Source organism: Setaria viridis, chromosome 2 (genome assembly GCF_005286985.2).
Source record: "Setaria viridis chromosome 2, Setaria_viridis_v4.0, whole genome shotgun sequence".
In the NCBI taxonomy this organism is placed as follows: Eukaryota; Viridiplantae; Streptophyta; class Magnoliopsida; order Poales; family Poaceae; genus Setaria; species Setaria viridis.
This window is the reverse complement of record NC_048264.2, coordinates 410,723-431,917: the sequence shown is the minus strand read 5'-3', so window position 1 is coordinate 431,917 and position 21,195 is coordinate 410,723. Positions and strand designations below refer to the sequence as shown.

At 47.7% G+C, this 21,195-nt stretch overlaps 2 protein-coding genes and 1 non-coding gene across 3 annotated transcripts; all 3 read right to left on the bottom strand.

Annotated features, from left to right (window-relative positions):
* Positions 1-564: 564 nt before the first annotated feature.
* LOC117845463 (large ribosomal subunit protein uL13w) lies at positions 565-3,197 on the bottom strand. The gene is made up of 3 exons (XM_034726512.2): positions 2,766-3,197; positions 2,572-2,659; positions 565-935 (listed from the first exon to the last, which is right to left on the bottom strand). Exons 1-3 carry the CDS (start codon positions 3,134-3,136, stop codon positions 792-794), a joined length of 603 nt encoding a protein of 200 aa, XP_034582403.1. The 5' UTR covers positions 3,137-3,197; the 3' UTR covers positions 565-791.
* Positions 1,152-1,234, bottom strand: LOC117846684 (small nucleolar RNA SNORD24). Its single transcript, XR_004638410.1, has one exon. It is a non-coding gene; the product is annotated as a small nucleolar RNA SNORD24 (small nucleolar RNA).
* A 7,053-nt stretch (positions 3,198-10,250) lies between the features above and the next one.
* On the bottom strand, positions 10,251-11,683 carry LOC117846525 (uncharacterized). Its single transcript, XM_034727728.2, has one exon. The coding sequence runs from the start codon at positions 11,670-11,672 to the stop codon at positions 10,593-10,595; it is 1,080 nt and encodes a 359-aa protein (XP_034583619.1). The 5' UTR covers positions 11,673-11,683; the 3' UTR covers positions 10,251-10,592.
* Positions 11,684-21,195: the final 9,512 nt, after the last annotated feature.

The window sequence follows — 21,195 nt, the reverse complement described above, 5'->3', positions numbered from 1 at the left end:
ACAGATGAAAGGTAAGAGGTGAACCCAGCAAAATTACGCCGGCGGTGAATGGAAGATGAGCATGCCGGCGACGTGGTCACCGGTCGGCACAGCAGACCACGCCGCCATCAATTTCATCTCCTCATCAGCTGAATACAAGCAAGCCACACAGTTTACAGGAATGCTGATAGTTTGTGATAACATGTTCTGCAACTGCACCACATTTCAGGGGCATTACCTTCATCCATGGTTTGGATTGCTCCTGGAAGGAGGTGCGAATGTGTGAGCTGATGGTTTACCTTCATCCATGTCCTCCATGTTCATCATCACCTCCCTGCCAGCAGCAGGGGTCATTGCAGTTGCATGATCCACAAGACAACAGTTCAATGTTCAATCATGCCGTCAGAAGCAATACAACTCGCAGCTAGCGGTATCTGAACTTGGCTCTTGTATGAAACAATAGGGACACAACCAAAACCAAGTCAGCCGCACAAGGCAAGATAATACAATCACTTCACGCACTCAACGGGAGGGCGTCATGGTAAAACCGAATTGCACTCAACAAACAGGTGACAAAACCAGGGATGCGGCCGATACAATTTCAAATCTATACAATTCAACCAGAAATTTCATACCTCACAATCACGGGTATAAACCCGTTCTGTTCCAAGACAGGTCTCATACTACATACATATATAGGTATAGGGACTCCCTAACGCAAAATTCCAGACAAGGAACCATTAACAACTCCTATCCAGAGCAATTTAAAAGGAACCTCGCAATCTACATAGGGGTATAACTTGATTCCATTCCTAATATGTGACTGGTGCCAGAACATCCAGCTGAGAGCCGAGCTTCTCCTCGGCCACCTTCTCAGCCTTGACGCGAAGCTTGGCCAACTGCTTCTTCCTGTCATATGCAACCTTCGCCTTCTCCTTCCTCTTCTCCTCCAGTTCCTGACAGTGGCAACACAAGCTTTTGGTCAGTTGGTCACATTTAGTAATGTGAATGAGCACTACATTTCAAGCTGTCAAAGCAAAGAATAGACAAATTCATCTACCATAGGCCTTATCACAAGACTCAGTAAACAGAAACAAGAATTTTTGAAAGGTTCTGATCAGAGCAAGATACCATGCCTCAAAAGATTTACAGCACAGAAAACAATACTTATAAGCCTCAGAGATTGTGGTGGTTATGATCATCAACTGGAGAGTACCCATCAAGAGTAGCAAATATTTATCTCACATCACAGGATTATCGTGGGAGGAAGTAAAGAAACGGGACAAAAAAAGAAACTAAAAGGCTCCATTTACAAGGTAATCAGAACAAGGACTGCCAAAAAGAGCCCATAACACAACTGTCCGTATCACCATTAGTCAAATCAGTAGGGATACATCTATTTTCTGCTACCAATGAGTATTGGGCATAGTTGGAAAAAACATTCAACACACAGAGTAAAGACGTTGTGCATTCACAATTAAACCAGAAGGCATCTGATAGCATAAGTCATGTGTGTGTTGGGTGTAGTTGGTGGTGTATGTGCACCTTATCTATCTATGTAGTAGCTACTTATTCCTAAATTACCCCTGCTACCTACCCCTGCCTTATCTCTATATGCACCCCTCCAAACTGCCATCTATGTGTGGTTAATGGAAAAGATAATTTTGGGCCAACAGCATCCACATACAAAATTTGGTAATGGCATGATTGATAGGAAAGCTGTTTATAAACACCATTTTTTCTTCTTTCAAAAAAACACCATTTTGGGAAAAAAAAGATTAATGGAAATCCGTCTGATTTTGTTCATCATTCCAATCATGTCCACATGAAAAGAACTAAGTGCAAATGTGTCCAAGATGGGAAACGACATGCCTCCAACATCGGTGACAGGAAATACTGGAGGCACGAACATTTAACTTGAATAGGAACAAATTTCAACAGCAAAAATACTAGTCATGCTGATTCTGACAGCGAAATTCCAATTTGGAGCTACACATCGCCTTAAAAAGTTTTTCAACAAGACTGCAATGCAACAAATACATCCAGCAAATCATCAAATAAAAGGACAATTGAGGCGTACAGTCGCTAGAGCATTTTAAGTGATATAACATAACAAACAGTTCATTGGTACTAATACCAAGCACCTAACAGTTGCAGAAAATAGGTGAAGACATGTGACATCTGCCATCAACAAAATCAGACACTTGCAGGTTTACACTTTACACCAAAAGCACAATGTGTTGGGGGATACCAGATTCAGCATTTCACCCAACAGTGGCCAAATGAGAAATCTGATGCACACTATTATCAGACACAAGCGAATTCAATGTAGGGATACCAAGAGTCAGCATTTCACCCAATAGTGCCCAAATGAGAATTCTGATGTACACTATAATCAGACATAAGCGAACTGACTGACAAATGAGTTTTGGCCTCACTACCCACATTCTAGTAGACTAACATGTCTGTAACAATTGAAAGGCTCCTCAGCTAGAACCAAATCGAAGCAACACGATTCAGCAACGGTACAGGGCAAGCATTGGACAATGCGACAGCAGAAAGAGATTGAGGCATTAGAAGAATGCAGCTTACCCTGATGGTGTCTTGGTAGTTCCAGCCGACCTCCTTGGAGAGATCCCCGAGCAGGCAGTACTTGTGCCCCTTCTGCAGCCGCAGGACCCTAGCCAACCAACCAACAGGAGATAATCATCAGCAACCATGATCATTCAAACAATTCCCATCAATTCCGCAACAAATTAAACATCAACGCGATTCGGATGCTTTACTTGAGCGCGTCGGGGATGACCATGCGCTTGGTGCGGTCGTACGGCGGCGGGACGCCGTCGAAGGCCTGGAGACTGGCGAGCGCGGCCTCCCCGCGCGCGGTCTTGTGCGGGACCATGCCGCGGACGGCGCGCCAGAAGATGCGTGCCGGGGAGCGGTGGTGGACGGGGCCGTGCGAGGGCTTGGTGTTCATCCGCTTGCGGAGGAAGCGGAGGAACCGGCTCTTCTGGCGCACCAGGCCGCCGGAGAGGGTCATCTCCTCGCAGCGCAGCACCGCCACCCGCTGCCCCTTGAGGAGCTCCTTGGCCACGGCCGACGCCAGCCGACCCATCATGTGGCCCCGGGCGTCCACCACCACGCACCCCGACACCATCCTGACTTCCCTCCGGGCTCCGGCGGCGGGGGGTTGCTGTGGTGGCGAGGTGGCGGCGGCCGGGCTCTGCGCTTATAGGAAGAGAGGGGTGGTTGAGGAGAAATCATGGGCTGGGCCGTTGTGTGGGTCCGTTGCTACTGGGCTTTGTGGGCTTTGGCATGAAATGATTCCAGTAAGACCATGCCACATTGGCCCGAAGCAATGCACTAATACGTAAGTATCAAGCAATGTCTGAAAACCCCTGAAACATACAATTTGTACCGACAAACATACAAAAGAATTCGCATGTTCGGCTGGACTTATAAGCTGACTGAAAAGCTAAATAGCTGATTTGTTGTGAGAGAAAAATACTGTTTGGTGGCTGATAAACCGGCTGAATAAGCTAAAGCGAACAGGCTTCTCTAGTTGATGCATGGGGGTTAACACTGGTAGAAGCATGCTGGTGGTACAAGCAACATCATGAACCATGAAAATTGCAGCAAACTCGATGCCTTGCATGTCCTCTCTTTGACAAAGTTGCAGACTAGCCTACACAAAGCTGTTAGGCGCCTAACTGAACAAAACTCAACAGCTGAAACCTCCAGCCATGACCATGAAAGCAAAAGCTTCAGAACCTGGACAAAAGACCATCAAGCATCTGCTCATACAACTTCCAATTTGGGTTCCTCTCAGTGATTGGAAGCTGGCCAAATGGGTGTTCCTCGACGTAACGCTGGACGTCGTCTGCACTGCAGTAGCAAGGTTCTCCAGGTACGAGCGAAGATCCCCACCAGGTCCTGTTTACAAGACATCATTAGTCCACAAGCACCATAAACATGTACCATTTCTGTGCACCTTCCATGTAGTAGTAAGTGGTGAAGCTTACCCAACGAATCATCCTTGTCATTCTTGTAGCTGTAGGAGTAAGGAAAAATGGCAGTGTGTGGCTGCACAATACAAACATCAAAAGAAGATCATTTGTGAATTATTACAACCATTGAGCATTAACCTTAACAGTGTTGAAGAACAAGGGTTGCGCAGAGCTTTGTAAGGGGAATCATCCACGAGCAGAGTATTTGAGGGTGCCAACTCCCCCCCGGCTCCCAAGGAAGGTCAGGTTCCTCTTTGTTCCACAGCTTCTTCAGTTCCTTCAACACTAACGGTTTCTTCTTGTTTTCAATAGTGTATTGTCCAGTAGCAGTGCATTTACCCAACAGAACAACAGGTGGTGTTTCAGATCTTTCATAAGGATATCAACAACAGCATCCGTATTAGCTCTGGAGCAAATCCAAGTTTGCAATCAGAACCACGCGAAAAAGTAAAAACAAAACAAAACAAAACAGGGGGAGGAGCCGCGGGGCGAGGCGAGGTGCACCGGCGTCGAGGCAGCGCCGCTGTGCGACTGGTGCGGCACGTGGAGGGCCGAGAGGGAGTGCGACGGCGGTGGGGCTGTTCTGCTCCGAGAAGCACATGGAGCGGCACCTGCGCTCCGGACACGGCAACGGCTGCGACGGCGACGGTGATGGTCCCTCGGCATCTGCGTGGCCGGAACACGCCATGTTGTTACAAGATGAAAAACAACCGCTCGCCCGCGACGCCGCCGACTCCTCGACGGCGGCGCAAGAACAGAGCGACGGCGGCGGCGACGACGATGACCAAGACAACGCCGCCGCCTACGACGACCAAGCGGCAGTCGACGACGCGTGGATGGCCGCCTTCGAGGCGGACGAGGACACCGCGCAGTGGGCGACGTTCCAGGCCCGCGTCTCGGCGAAGCAGGATCAGGTGCTGCGGTACTGAGACGGTGACGGCGGCGCGGGCTCGCGGCGGCCGCTGTGGGCGGTGGCGTCCGGGTCCCTGATGCCCGGCGCCGCGCCGCCGTGCCCTCAGTGCGGTGGGGCGAGGCGGTACGAGATGCAGCTGATGCCGCAGCTGCCGCACTTCTTCCTTGGAGGTGTACGTGGAGGAGTTCGCGTGGGTGCGGCGGGGCGGGGCGGCGGGTACGTGGAGGAGTTCGCGTGGTTGCAGCTGCTGCGCTCGCCGACGACGGCTGCCATGGCAGGACGACCAAGTGATTGATTGTTCGTGCTCGTGTCTGGGGCGCACGAGTTCTTGTAACATGGAAATTCCGGATTGTCATAAAAAGAAAGCAACATATGATTTTTGCAGAAGCTTCAAATGAGATTGTCGAATTATTGTAGGAAATTGGAAGTAGTCTGAAATTGTGAACCATGCACGAGTTGATATTATCATTATAAGATTGGTCCCGGTAGAAAAACAACCTTACATATTCAACAAAAATCTCGGATGTTTTTGGACTCGAGACTAAAGGTCCGTGAAGACTCCTTTAGTCCTGGTTGAGGTAACTCTTTAGTCCCGGTTGGAAACACCAGCCGGAGTAAAGCCCCTCTGAGTTTTAGTCCCGGTTGGTGTTGGGTCCCCCACGAGTGAATTCAAAAGAATAGCATCCCCTGCTCAGTTAGATGTGCTTTGTATGTGAGTTGGTAAGGAAGGTTCGCGCGGGGCAAGAGGTTGCCGGTTCAAATCCCAAGCACCGCATGTATTTCGCGTGAAAAACCTATCTCTCCGTATCGTCACCGACAAAATCAGGTAAAGTTTCTGATTCTTCCTTTCTTACCTACTCTTTTATCTAGAAATATTTATACTAATTCTCTTAAAGTGCAATAATTTAAAATGGATGGCATTCGTATCATTCTTCGCCCACAAAAATTCTCAATATTTTTTATAAAACCTATCCATTTATATAATTTTTTCATACAAAATAATATTTTTTACCAACCTTTCAAGAATATGAATCCAAGTCTTTTAGCCAAAAGATTCTACAGAGTGATTCTGATTCATGGAAGAAACGTTCCTTAAGAGAATCTGAATCCACAATATTTTTTAACAATCTGGATCCATACCAAACGCACCCTTAACGTGTCCGACTGTGCGTGACGTCGTGCGTGTGTAACGTAAATGGTTGGCGGAAGGAAGCGTTTGTACTTCGTGCACTGTAAAAAAACAAAAAACAAAAAAAATCGCCCACCACTATACTTGTCGTTGTCAAGATCAGCGGATCAGGACTTAGACTAGTAAATTTCTTTTATGCGCGTGAGCCTCAGATGGTTTGCACGGGAGACACGGTTTAGACTGGTTCGGGCAAAGGGAGCCCTACGTCCAGTATCGAGGATGCTCGTGTTGCCCGTGCGGGGATTCTGTAGTAGGGGGTTACAGATGGGCGAGAGAGGGACTGGTCCCAAGTCTCTTGTGTTCGAGGTGGAGTATTGATCTCTTGAGATGCCGATCGATCCCCCCTCCCTCCGGCTCTAGGTTCCACCTTTTATATCACAAGGGGCCGGCCGGAGTTACAATTGGGAGCCGGGTAAAAGGTAGAGAGTGAGATGGTAAAAAGGCCTGGCGGGAAAGAGGGCAGGGGCTCATGGCGTCTGGCGTCCTGCCGACCTTGAACGCGTGCCGTCGTGCATGCTCGAAGGGGTCGCTGCCGGATGCCAAGTGTTGCAGCTCCTCGCAGGTAGCTACTTCGACGTTCGTAGGTATCTGGATAGATCATGATGAGGGGGTTTCGTCGTCTCCTTGCCGTCCGTTAGGGAGGACGGTGGATACCGCCACTCTGACGATGGCTTGTAGAGGGGGAGCTCCACGCGTGTGCTGCCGTTGCGCGGGGCCCGAGGGCGCGCGGGACCCGAGGACGGGGTCGCTCCTAGCTTACCTCCGGTCGCCGGAGGTCATGAGTACTTTGTGACGAATAGGAGCTGGCCGCCAGTACTGTAGCTCGTACAGGAGGGTCGTGCGTGGGTACTTGCGCCGGGTTGCGTGGGGGGGCGCGGTCGCCCCGCGCTCTGCCTTCTCTGCGGCGCATTTATGGTGAGGCCGACGGGGGGCCCCACCGGATTTGTCCTGTCTACGCGGAACGTATCCGAGGAGGATTCTGACCCGTGGGCCTTGACGCGTCTGACTCCCTCGCTCGGGGTCGGGCGAGGCGGAACCTTCGTGGTACAGGGTCGGGGGCTCCCGACCCTGGGGGCGCGGTCGGTCGAGGCGGAAATCCTGCGGAGGGAGGTCGGGCGCTCCCGATCCTGACGCTGGGGTCGGTCGAGGCGGAGACTTGATCACACTTTGGTGGGCCCGGGCCTTCAGGTTTGCTTCCTTAAGCCGCGTATTAGGGGGCCGTTGATATTTCCCCCCGACAATACTACAACGACCTGCTTGTCGCGAGATTTGTTATCGTTGTATCAAGTCGTTTGATACTAAAACAAGCATTCGAGAACTAACATAAGGATGATTTGATTTATAGCACCCACTTGATCCTTTGATCCAAAATTCAAAGCACTCGTCTGTTCTCGCAAGATAACAAACAAGATAACAAAAGGTAGGTATTGATCACGTACAGATGATGCATACATTGATAATTATCACAAGATAACACAAGTCATTTTATACTAAAACAAATATTCGAAAGGCCAACAACTAACATAAGGATGATTTGGGGCTTGTTCGCTTCAGCTTATTCAGCCGGCTTATGAGCCACCGAACAGTATTTTTCTGTCGCAACAAATCAGCCGTTTCAGCTTTTCAGCATTTATAACGACCGGGGAACCCCTTTCGAGAACTGACACATAAGGATGGTTTGATTTATACCAACCGGGACTAAAGGACCGACCCCTTGATTTGATTTATACCACCCATTCGATGCTCTCCTTGCCCAAGATGTAACTAAAAGACTTGTGCGCGACCATCCTGAGCCCTTGTTCTTCTGGAGAGGAAATCACCTCCACGCCGGTGAGCAGAGCCCGGGCAGAGAAGCCATCAAACCAGTCGTCCTCGTCCACCACCCAATGCATGACCTTGAAGATGCAAAACCTACCCTCGCCAAGGTTGATGAGGCTGACCTTCCCTGGCTGCCACTCCTCGGGCATCACCACGATGTCCCATTGATGCTTCAGTGTCGGCGGTTTCCCCTCGTCAAGGGCGGCGGAGAGGTCCGACGACGCGCACAGGCGGCGGCCCCTGCTGCAGAGGCCCAGCCAGAGCTTGAGGTTGGGGATGTGCTCGGCACCGCCGAAGAAGGGCAGATTCCAGCCGCCAGGCGGTCGTCTCCACTCGCGCTTCACCGTGTCGAAGAGGTAGGCGCCGTACGGGCCACCGGCGGCGAACGGGTCGTCCGGGGCCGTGACGCAGATGGTGCGGCCGTCGTGGAGAACCGCGTGGGAGCGGATGACGGCACCGTCGGGCAGGGGTGGCTCTGGAAGGGATTCCAACTGCCACGACTCCGGAAGATGTTGTAAATACCATTGCGCGGAGCGGCCGAATCTGAGGACTTCGAATCCGGGGTAGTCAGTGCCGGCGCTCAGGACGTAGATGTCCTCTTCCGGGGCATCAGGGCGGGCGATGGAGATGGCGATGGGATTGCGCCCTTTGTAACTGAGGTTTGGTACCACGTGGTGGGAGTTCGATTCCAAGTCGAAGAGGAGGCTGCTGCACGGCACCGAGCTGCTCCAGAGGATCCTGCTCTCGCTGCTCCGGGGGCTCGCCAGCGCGAAAAGCTGACCATTATACTCAGTAACGAACGCCGCACGGAAGCTGGCGGCCGGCGGCGGCAGCGCCCCCAATCTCGACACCACCTGTGCTGGCCTGGCCGCTTCTGCTTCGGCCGTCGACGGGTAGAAGAGGTGCTCCGAGACGTTCATGCGGTGCACCGAGAACACCGCGGTCTTGATGTTCTCCGCCACCAGGTTCACGAACCGCCTCCGCCCGATCATCATCGTTCCCACTGCTAGTCGATTCAAAACTCAGCTCAGAGATTCAAAGGACTGGTGGACTGGAGCATTAGTAATAGAATCGCGCAAGCCTACCTGGGGCAGATCCGGCGTCCAGGCGGGCAGAACTTGACGGCGGTGGGATCGGTTGAAGCAGACGAGAAGCGCGGCGGCGGCTTTCCGTGCTTCCATTGTAATATATACTGAAGGGACGCTGGCTCGTTTATTCGGGCCATGGGCCGCAAAATTTAATTGGTTCATGTTAACCCCTTGGAAAAAGTCCTTTGGACATCCTTGAACAATTACCTTTGGCTGTTTGGCTGCCTAATCTTATCACATCGGATATTTGAATACTAATTAAAAGTATTAAACTTAGCCTACAAAACTAATTGCACAACCTCTAAACTAATTCGCGAGACGAATCTATTAAACCTAATTAGTCCATGATTTGACAATGTGGTGTTACAATAACCATTTACTAATGATGGATTAATTAGACTTAATAGATTCGTCTCGCGAATTAGCCTAGGGGTTCTGCAATTAGTTTTATAATTAGTTTATGTTTAGTTCTCCTAATTAGCATCCGAACATCCGATGTGACAAGGCTAAAGTTTAGGGGTGTTTGGATCCTGGAGCTAAAGTTTAGTCCGTATCACATCAAATATTCGGAGGCTAATTAAAAGGACTAAATATGAGTTAATTATAAAACTAATTACACAGAGGGCTTGACCACCATCACCAAGAACCTCAAGGCCGGCGCCGCCTCAGCAGCAGCAAATTGAACTCAATGTACTATTCATTGCTTCGTGGCTTGTTTAATTTGCAACAGAAATAATAATCGTAATATCTATCTCTATTCATTGGTACATGCTTCTCCAGCTGCCTAAGCTAGCTTTGATCCAAAATTCAAATCACTCATCCAAAATTCAAGTCGTTTGATACTAAAACAAGCATTTGAGAACTAACATGACGATGATTTGATTTATAGCACCCACTTGATCCTTTGATCCAAAATTCAAATCACTCGTCTGTTCTCGCGAGATAACAAACAAGATAACAAAAGGTAGGTACTGATCACGTACAGATGATGCATACAGTGATAATTATCACAAGATAACACAAGTCATTTTATACTAAAACAAATATTCGAAAGGCCAACAACTGACATAAGGATGATTTGATTTATAACGACCGGACCCGGTGTTTGGATCCCCGGGCTAAATTTTAGCTCCTATCACATCGAATGTTTGGACACTAATTAGGAGTATTAAATATAGGCTAATTACAAAACCAATTTCACAACCCCTAGACTAAATCGCGAGACGAATCTATTAAGTCTAATTAGTCCATGATTTGACAATATGATGCTACAGTAAACATTCGCTAATGATGGATTAATTAGGCTTAATAGATTCGTCTCGCGATTTAGCCTAGGGGTTCTGCAATTAGTTTTGTAATTAGTTCATATTTAGTCCTTCTAATTAGCATCCAAATATTCGATGTGACACGGACTAAACTTTAGCTTCAGGATTCAAACACCCCCTAACATAAGAACTATCATCATATGGATGATTTGATTTCTACCAAACTTTAGCTTCAGGATTCAAACACCGCCTAACATAAGAACTATCATCATATGGATGATTTGATTTCTACCAAGGACCGACCCCTTCATCTAAAAAATTTAATGGTTTGATTTATACCACCCAATCGATACTCTCCTGGTCACAGATGTAACTAAAAGACTTGTGCTCGATCATCCTGAGCCCTTGTTCTTCTGGAGAGGAAATCACCTCCACGCCGGTGAGCAGAGCCCGAGCAGAGAAGCCATCAAACCATTCCTCGTTCACCGTATAATACATGGCCTTGAAGATGCAAAACCTACCCTCGCCAAGGTTGATGAGGCTGACCTTCTCTGGGCGCCAGTCGTCGTGCGTCTCCACGATCTCCCATTGATGCTTCAGTGTCGGCGGCTTCCACTTGTCAAGGGCGGCGGAGAGGTCCGACGACGCGCACAGGTCGCGGCCCCTGCTGCAGAGGCCCAGCCAGAGCTTGAGGTCGGGGACGTGCTCGGCACCGCCGAAGAAGGGCAGATTCCAGCCGCCAGGCGCTCGTCTCCACTTGCGCTTCACCGTGTCGAAGAGGTAGGTGCCGTACGGACCTTCGTCGCTGTACGGGCCGTCCTGGGCCGTGACGCAGATGGTGCGGCCGTCGTGGAGAACCGCGTGGGAGCGGATGACGGCACCCTCGGGCAGGGGTGGCAGCGGAAGGGATTCCAAGTGCCACGTCTCCGGATGAAAGTGTAACCGAGTCTTCTCGGAGTGGCCGAATCTGAGGACTTCGAAGCCGGCGTAGGCAGTGCCGGAGCTCATGACGTAGATGTCCTCTTCCGGGGCATCAGGGCGGGCGATGGAGATGGCGATGGGATCGCGCGCTTTGAAACTGAGGTCTGGTAGCAGGTAGTGGAAGTGCGATTCCAAGTCGTAGAAGAGGGTGCGCGGCAACGGGCTGCTCCAGAGGATCCTGCTCTCGCTGCTCCGGGGGCTCGCCAGCGCGATAAGCTGACCATTATACGAAGCAGCGGACGCCGCATGGAAGCTGGCGGCCGGCGGCGGCAGCGCCCCCAATCTCGACACCACCTGTGCTGGCCTGGCCGCTTCTGCTTCGGCCGTCGACGGGTAGAAGAGGTGCTCCGAGACGTTCAGGCGGTGCACCGAGAACACCCTGGTCTTGATGTTCTCCGCCAGCAGGTTCACGAACCGCCTCCGGCCGATCATCGTCGTTGTTCCCACTGCTAGTCGATTCGAAACTCAGCTCAGAGATTCAAAGGACTGGTGAACTGGAGCATTAGTAATAGAATCGCGCAAGCCTACCTGGGGCAGATCCGGCGTCCAGGCGGGCAGAACTTGATGGCGGTGGGATCGGTTGAAGCAGACGAGAAGCGCGGCGGCTGCGGCGGCGGCGCGACAGAGAGATTGGGATATCGGGGAATCGGAGCGGCGGCGCAAAGAAATTGTATCGGGATAAGATCGATCAAGCTAGGGCTTTCTATATATACTGTAACTTCTTTTCTCTCCACATTTTGTTACACGTGCACAATGACTGCATGCACCATGCACGGCAACGTTATGCACGTCGTCACGATGATGCAAGGATGACACCAGCCAGGTCAGGTCAGCCCGCCCGGCTGATGCATCAATCTCTCTAGCAGGTCAAAGATTTTGTCCATGCATGCATCTCTCTCGCCCACCACTCCATATATGCCCAGGCCATTGCAAGCCCGCACGTACAGCACAACACTAGCCATCACTAGAGAGGTGGTCTGGAGCTAGAGCAGCAGCGAGTAGATGCAGCCCAGCCCCAGCCCGATCTATTATACAGTAGTAGAGAGGACCAGTCCGGTCCGGTCCGGTCCATTTACTAGCTAGCCAGGCCCTGGACCATCCATCCATTATTTGGAGAGAGAGAGAGAGAGAGAGCGTATATGTACGCTATAAGATAGAAATCTACATCCATCTCCTTTATTTCCTTTTTCCTTCTCGTCTCTACCTTCCCGTATGCTAAAAATATCGCAGCTAGCTAGCACCTTTACTGTATCCATCTAGTGTAGATTATTGTGCATGCCTACATATGTACGTACAGCAACAAATGTTATTTTTCATCACGTACTTGTCTGACAAAGCGAAATTGCGGCAAACTAAATGTCAAATAATCTAATTTTTCTCACCACTGTGCCTAAGCACGCACGTTTTTCATTAAGAGGAGGATCTAATAATCTTATTATTCCCGTGCGCTAGGTTTAATTTACATCTCACAAGTTTTCTAAAAAAAATCATTGATACCCCGGATGGTCATTGTTGTTTCTCTTGCACATAACTTTTTCAACAAAGGGTCTTGCCCGAATTTCATTATAGAAAGATAACGAATTCTTACACATAAGTTAAAAAAATATATGTTAACCTACTTCTTCTCTTCTCTAGGTTGCTTAGAGCATCTCCAACAGAATTGCTATTTCACTCTCCAAGATAAAATGTAGCGGTCTGCTAAAAAAATTACGGTCCAACAGACTTACTATTCGGATGGCCATCCCATCCGGTTTGCCAAATGCTCCTTCCCACTCTCCAAACTTGGCAAGCGAGTTTGACTTGCCAAACGTGGGAGAGGAATTGGGATTTTGGAGTGTGGGAAATGTACATGCTGTTGGAATGAGCAACTTAATATGGAAAAAGAAATCTTTTAACCAACTTGGTTAGAGCTAAAAATGAATAACTACAGTAAATTCTGTAGTAAACAGCTTTAGCTACTGATGAGTGATGACCCATTCGACGTCATGCATTGACTGTTACTGATCTTCCCCCTCCCCGTACGTCGTGGCTTTTGTTAATGCATGCTACTGTACCACCATAAACTGTGTGCTTGGTGAGCAGAGCAGGGCAGGGGAGGAGAGGAGATGGAGATCGACAAAGCAGGCAAAGGCTGCCTGCCCGGTGGGGCCCGGCCCAGCCATCGATTCGCGCGGCCGTACGGCATCTGCGTCGTTGTTGCCACTGGGTTGGTCCCCCACTCCCACAGCCACACGGGATCTCATTTTCTGATGATCTGATCGACCAACGACGCAACGCATCCGAATCTCCTCTTTTCATTTCCTGCCACCAACAGCTTTTTTTTTCCCCTTTATTTTGTTGCAATGCGTATGCCCGGACTACTTCGATCTCCTCCTGTGAGGATACAATACAGATGGCGAAAATAAATCTCGCCAGATTACCAAAATTGTTAAAGTACCCCTGAAGTACTCCCCTGAGATTGAGATTATACAATAACGGATCCATTCCCTGATGTAATCTTCCCTTTTTCTTGTATGTGAACTCTTTTAGTTTTCTTCTTTTATATATTTAATCAGTACGGGCTTGCCCATCCAGCTGCATAAAAAGTAAAAAAAACTAAGGTTACTATCTTCTTCACAGGTGAAAGGGTAGCATGTCTGGATTCGAGCGAATTAACGGATCTGGAATAAAAAATTATATAAAAAAATAGGTTGAGGCTTCCCTGCTGACTTCGGTCAAAAAAAAATTTCTTCTTCACAGTTCACAATACATAACATAGGCGAACAATTTTTTTAGTGCATCCTTCTATAAAAGTGCTTTTTGATAATAAACAATGAAAAGATATTATATTTCAAAGTCAACTAACTATTTTCTCAAGGAAGAAACTATTCCTAAACAAGTGAATATTGTAAAGTAAAAATTGCAGTTATTTCTAACAAAGGAACAAGTAGCTCGCTAAATTAAGTTCAAAGAGCCAACGAGTAGCTAAATGATGTATATAGGTAATTAAGTGAATCCTAAAAGGAGTAGGTTCCCCCCAAAGCCCAAAGCCAATGTCCCAAAAATGCCACGGTGAGCCGTGGTATAGTAGCATTAGATGGGCTTGTTGTGTGAACCAAATCTGAAGAATTACGTTGCATCCGCATCGTGGCACAGTCTGCGGATATCATAGCATGTGGCGGGAGAATACGTCGCTGTGCCTTATGGCTAAGCTAGGATGTTGCTGTCGTCCACCGGGCTTAGAGGCAGGATTTTGAAAGGTGTCATAGTCAGCCATTGGGAGCAACTTGCGGGTGGTCAGCATCCTGATAGCTGCTGTACATCCTTTACCAAGCAAGCATCCAGGTAATGATGTGCCCTTTCTTTCCCTTTGTTGGTCACTACAAAAGCAAACCAGATAAAAAGGACGAATACATGCATGTCCTTTTAATTTGCTTGGTTTGATCCATCTGGCAAGCAGATGATGGAAAAACCCTCTACACTGCTGGAGATTTTTTTTTACATATATGCTCTTGAAGGCGGTCACAGCTAGGGATAACCATTTTCTTTTGGCAAACTAAAATTTTCAGGTACATACTCCATCCAATCTTTAAATAATTGTCATTTTAGGCAGCAACACGGTCACCAAAATACTACTTTGGTGATGAACTAGTGGTATTAAACACATTCAAAATGTATCAAATGTGTACTGTTTTGAAACTACTATTGAAGATGATCCCAGACCATTTCTAAAAGTGAATTTGAAATAATCAAAGAGATACAGATGTTCAAAACTAATTTGTTGATTACATCCATCCTAGGACAGTAAAAAAAACTCAACCTGCGAGGGGTAAGACAGCCCCAGGTATTTTGCTAAGAATAAGAAGACCTTCTCACGCAAGTCGAGAAAACCCTTGAACCTCTGCCCCACCCTAACATAGCGGCACCGTAGCCCATGTGAGACGACCAATGACTTGGGCCAGGCATTAGACCTATGCTTTGGCGTGGGATAGACGAGGGAATTTTTTAACCCTAGCCTGAAATTCACTCCCACGGGAAGTGGAATCCAGGACCTGAGAAGTACTACTAGATCCACCTAACGAACTCAGCTAGAGGCCCGTTCGCGCATCCTAGAACAATAGTTATTTTAAAATTGGATCGGAGGGAGTAATTAAGAAGATCCGTGCCGTGGGAAATACAAAATGACATGGAGATGATCCTCATTTTCCATTCATTTTTATTCATTTGTATTATTTCCTTGTGTATTCTTACATATATGAGGTATATGTGCATGTGTCCTTTGTTTGTCTTTTATCATTTTGCCCAAAATATAAAACTTCTCCTGATTTGGAAGATCTAGCTTGAGGTCCAACTTGACTATCGGAAAATTACGATATTCTTGTTCTAGGTTCTCAAAACTAGGGATAGCCATTAAGTTTTTTTTTTGGTGAACTCTATTTATCAACTAGGAACGTCCGTAGTGAAAGCCTTGAAATGAATTAATGCTTCTGAACGACAACATTCTGGAGCTAGCATCTCTTATGAGAAGAGACAAAATATGTAGACTCTAACAGAGAAGCTGAAGTTGTTTTCCCCGGGCTTCTCCAGTGCAATAAGTTGGCTGGCTTTTGTAAAAGAAAAAGGCATATGTCGAAGAAGGCATATATAGAACCCCACTTTAAAACAGCAGCTATGGAATATAATGGAATTCCAAATACTCTCTTTGGACATGTGTAGTACTAGCACCACTAAAAAAATGATTTGTAGGGGTGCCCTGTTTTTTTTTCTAGAAGTGGGTGAAATTGCCACCCGCACCTACAAAAGAAGCGAGGCTACTGTAACTTCCGACCCGCCTCTGGAAAAGCATTTGCAGGAGCGGGCCATGGGGTGACCAGCCCCTGCAAATGGCACCTATTTTTAGGGGTGGGCGATGGGGTGACCCGCCCTAGAAAACACAATTTCAGGGGCGGATCACCCCATCACCCGCTTCCGAAAATAATTTCCAGGGGCAGGTAATGACATGGCCCCATAGAAATGGTCAGTGGAAATAAATTCATAACTTTTTTATATTACCTCGGATGAAGATAAATTTTATATCAAAATTGTATAGCTCGACGAGGTCTAAACCTTTTTTTTATTTGAGATTGTTTATTACTCCAAAATATCATTCTAATTTTTTCTATTTTTGAAATCTATTTTTTTAATTTCAAATGACTTTAGCTATACATAAGCTCTACATCAAACTTGTAGAGCTAGAGGACACCTAAAATTTTGAAGTTAACAAGTTTTCAATTTGAGATTATTTAATAATTCAAAATATTATTATAAGTTCTAAAGTTTCAAAATCTAAAACTTTTGAATTTTTTAAAATGATTTCGGCTATACGGAAGCTCTATTCAAACTTGTAGAGCTCGATGACACCATAAACTTTGAAGTTGACAAGCTTTCAATTTGAGATTGTATAATACTTCAAAATATATAAGTATATGTGAATGTATGGGTATATATATGAGTACATGTGAATGGGTTTAATGGATGTATTTTTTTAATATAACTTTTTCATGTCATCTCGGATGAATACAAACTTTATATCAAAAACGTAGAGCTCGAGGAGATCTAAAATTTTGAAGTTAACAAGTTTTCAATTCGAGATTGTTTAATACTTCAAAATATCATTATAAGTTCTCTAGTTTCAAAATCTAAAACTTTTGAATTTTTTCAAATGACTTCGGCTATACGGAAGCACTATATCAAACTTGTAGAGCTCGATGACACCAAAAACTTCGAAATTGACAAGCTTTCAATTTGAGATTGTATAATACTTCAAAATGTATAAGTATATGTGAATGTATGGGTATATGTGTGAGTACATGTGAATGGGTTTAATGGATATATTTTTTCAATACAAACTTTTTCATGTCATCTCGGATGAATCTAAACTTTATATCAAAATTGTAGAGCTCGAGCAGACCCAAAATTTTGAAGTTAACAAGTTTTCAATTTGAGATTGTTTAATACTTCAAAATATCATTATAAGTTCTCTAGTTTTAAAATCTAAAACTTTTTATTTTTTCCAAATGACTTCTGCTATACGGAAGCTCTATATCAAACTTGTAGAGCGCGATGACACCAAAAACATTGAAGTTGACAAGCTTTCAATTTGAGATTGTATAATACTTCAAAATGTATAAGTATATATGAATGTATGGGTATATGTGTGAGTACATGTGAATGGGTTTAATTGATGTATTTTTTTAATACAAACTTTTTCATATCATCTCGGATGAATACAAACTTTATATCAAAATTGTACATCTCGACAAGACATAAAACTTTGTAGTTGACAATTTTTATATTTGAGATCATTTAATAGCTCAAAAATACATTTTAAATAAATACAAAATTTGAGAAATAATTTTAGGGGCGGATGATGGCGCCACCCACATCTGAAAATAATTTCTAGGCGCGGGTGATGGCATGACCCACCTCTAGAAATGATTTCGCACAAAAAAAATCATAACTTTTTCATACAGCCTCGGATTAAGATAAACTTTATATCAAACTTGTAGAGCTCAACAAGATTTAAAAATTTATAGTTGACAACTTTTTTATTTAAAATTGTTTAATAGTCCAAAAATATGTTATAAGTTGGCAAAAGAAACACAATGCGCCACGTCATCGATCCGCACCATCCAAACCAAGCATTCCTATTGGTCAACATTCCTCTGGAATCTTGAGCTCTGATGGGGATAGCTTCTTGGATACGACAAAGATTTGCATCATCGAGTTTGGTACTTGAGTAGTTGCTGCTAGCTCAACGGCTTCTGTGTCGCAGTCGTATGACCTCTTCAAGTTTCCGCGCAGGGAGAGTACTCCCTTAGGTCCTGGAATCTTGAGTACTAAGTACACGTAATGCAGGATGCCCATGAATTTGGCCAATGCTGGTCTTCCAAGGATGGCGTGGTACGATTGTGGCGGAACCACCTCGGATTAGCTTGATTAATCAGAGTTTAGCCGCCTAACAGGCGACACCCCTGGTTAACTTCAAGCCAACACGAAGCGCCGTCGGACTTCATCCGATTTAACCACTTAAACAGGATCGAGTTCAGCAACCCACACAAGGCGAGCGGTTACAGAGAATACAACGAGTCCACAGATTTTGAACAAGTTTTACTCATTTTGGTTCCACCATAAAATCCAACATTAGGGTTTACAAACAAAGATCAACAGAGAAAGCTAGCGGAAGACTTCGTCGGGGTCGGATGTCCGGGCGAGGCCAACCAGAACATCACTGAGTCCTCTCCTCGCCGTCCGAGGAGGGGTCCCACTCGACCGTCCAGCCTGGCGGGAGCTGGGGCGGCCAAGCGCCAACAAGGGAGGGGTCGGGAACTGCAACTTCACCTGAAAAACAGGAGCCACAACAAGGCTGAGCTACTAAGCTCAACAAGACTTAACCGGGGAGGAGCCAACTACTCTTCCAACTAGACATGCAAGGCTTCTTGGCTGAGGGGTTTGTTTTGCTAAAAGCACTAAGTAACCTATTTTCAAGTTTTAGCTCCGGTTCCTAGATTTACTTACCAGTCTAGGTTGTGCAACCTATTCTAAGCAAACATCGAGCCAATCAAGTGTGTAGATAAAAACAACAACATCGCCATCATCAGATTCCTCAATTACTCAGGGTGACGTAGCGATCAAGAAATCTCAAACTGTGAGAGGCAGACGAATCGATTCGAGTTCTTTAACCATGCATGGTGAACCTAGCCCCACGACATCCGCGCACCCGGAGGTCGCTTCCTGTGTCGGCCTTCCCCATCAATCCCCTAACCCGTGTCGGGCCCATTTCCTTTGGTGCAAGGTTCCACAGACCCGGTCTCTGCCGTTCTGTGACCACGCTTTGCCACCACGTGCGACAACCAGCAGGGGAAACTCCGTTCCAAGAACAATAGGGCGACCGCTCACTTCTAGGTTCAATCAGGTACTAGGCTTCCTCATCCCATACTAAGTATGAGGCTAGTACTTTCAACACTTGATCACGAACACCACCACTGTCGGGCCTTAGCAAGTTTTCATAGACAGACGGGGCAACCATCCGACCACCAAAGTGTTAACCAACCCTGCCCCGTCCACCGTCCTTATAGTTGTAGCAGAGAGTAAACATGCAACTCCTACAACTCGCGAGTGACAGGAGATCACTCGGCTTTTACCGTCTCCTATTTAAGCAATGCAGCTACTCGGTCCAACAGCTAGTGCTCATATCAAGGGTTACTAAGTCATGTATCTAGGGTTTCACATAACTCCTAAACGTAAATGCACCAACATGCTATTCAGAAGGTATGTGCAAGTTTGGCAAAAACACGTAGGATTTTCATGCAACCGGGGCTTGCCTGCAAACAAGGAGGGCTGGAACTGCTCGACTTCGGGGGCGGCTTCGACTTCCGCGGGCAGGATCTCGGCTACAGCTTCTTCTTCGGGCGCCGGGTGCAGCTCGTAGAAGCCGTCAGCGAGATGCAGCTCTACACGAATGCAATGCAAGGGTTAGCTTAAACGTTTGATTTGACAGCAACACTGGCTCTCTTGAGCCTAGAAACTTGCGACAAAGAGCAGGAGGTTGAGGCTGTTTGAGAGAGCTGATGATAATCAACAAGTAAGGGTAGGAAGGGAACTAGTGGTCTGATCCTTGAACTAAAGGATGTGATAATTGGGATCCTCAGACGTAGGCGCTGAAGGGTTCCCACGTTTTACACATATACCCTCGAGTTGAAGAAAAAGATCACAGCCAAGCCCTCGGGCGAGGCGGACAAGGGTCGGCGAACAGACAGGGTCGGACGAGACGGAACTGGGGTCGGGCGGATAGGAGGGGTCGGGCGAGGCAGACTTAGGGTCGGCACTCACCTTCTTCCTGAAAGGAAAGCTTGGGGTCGGGAAGAGGCAGACTTGGGCGGGGAACTAAAGCTTCGAGCAGGGACTAAGACCGGCGATGCTCCGGCGGCGGCGCTTCTTGTGGATCACAAGAGAGCTCTACGCAGCACAAGGGAGCAAGCTGCGGGGTGACTTGGAGGAACTGAGAAGGAACTGGGAGAAGAACTTTTCAAGAACTAGGTGGGTGGCGCTAGAAGCTTGAGCAGGGAGCTAGAGGAGGCTAAGGGCAACAAAGGCGGGGGAAACTCCGGCGACGGGGGCATTCCTTTTATAGCTGCTGGAGCAGAGGAACGGAAACGTCGCGGAGAGAGAGAGAAGGGGAGCGGCGCGAAGGCCGGGGAGAAGCAATGGAGTGCTCTGCCGTGGCGGCGATTGAGCAAACCGGGCGGTGCTGCAGAACTCCGGAGGTGACGCCAGCGATCATTGCGCTACTCCGTCAGGGCGGCGTAGGCGCGGGTAGACCGGTGGTTGGGATTTGGCGGAGAGCGGGCGTCGTCGTGCGGGAGAGGTGATAGAAGCGACCGGTTAAACGGCGCTAGGATCGAGGGCGCACAGGTGGGAAGACAAGCGGACGCGGCGCTGGGGAGAGCGCGGAACAACAGATTGTCGGGCGGCTTCTGACAGAGCGGGGAAAGGAACTGTCGCGGCCGCGGTCGGGGTTGGCGGTGGGGGAATCGTCGTGTAGCGACGACCGGGCGGCGCAACTGTTGCTGGAAGGGACGGAAAAGACGGACGACATCGGTCTCCGGGGCCGGGATCTGGTATCGCGATGATGGGCGCGGGAGACGAGGGTCTGCAGAAAGGGGTGCAGAGGGCTTCCGCTGCCATTAGGGAAAAGGGCGCGGGACCCAACTCTGTTTCTCACCAGAGACAAAACTGGGCGATGGCGTCGGAGAAGACGAGCCACGCGGCAGGAAAACTCTGAGGCGGCCATGCAACTCGAGTGCGGCTGTTGCGGGGGATCCGGAAAAAGGATCTCACGGGTCCACCGGGGGAACGGATCGGACGGGTGAGGAAGATCAGCAGGATCCGACGAAGGGCTGAACTTGCCAGGGTCGGGAAAGGAACGAAGCGGTAG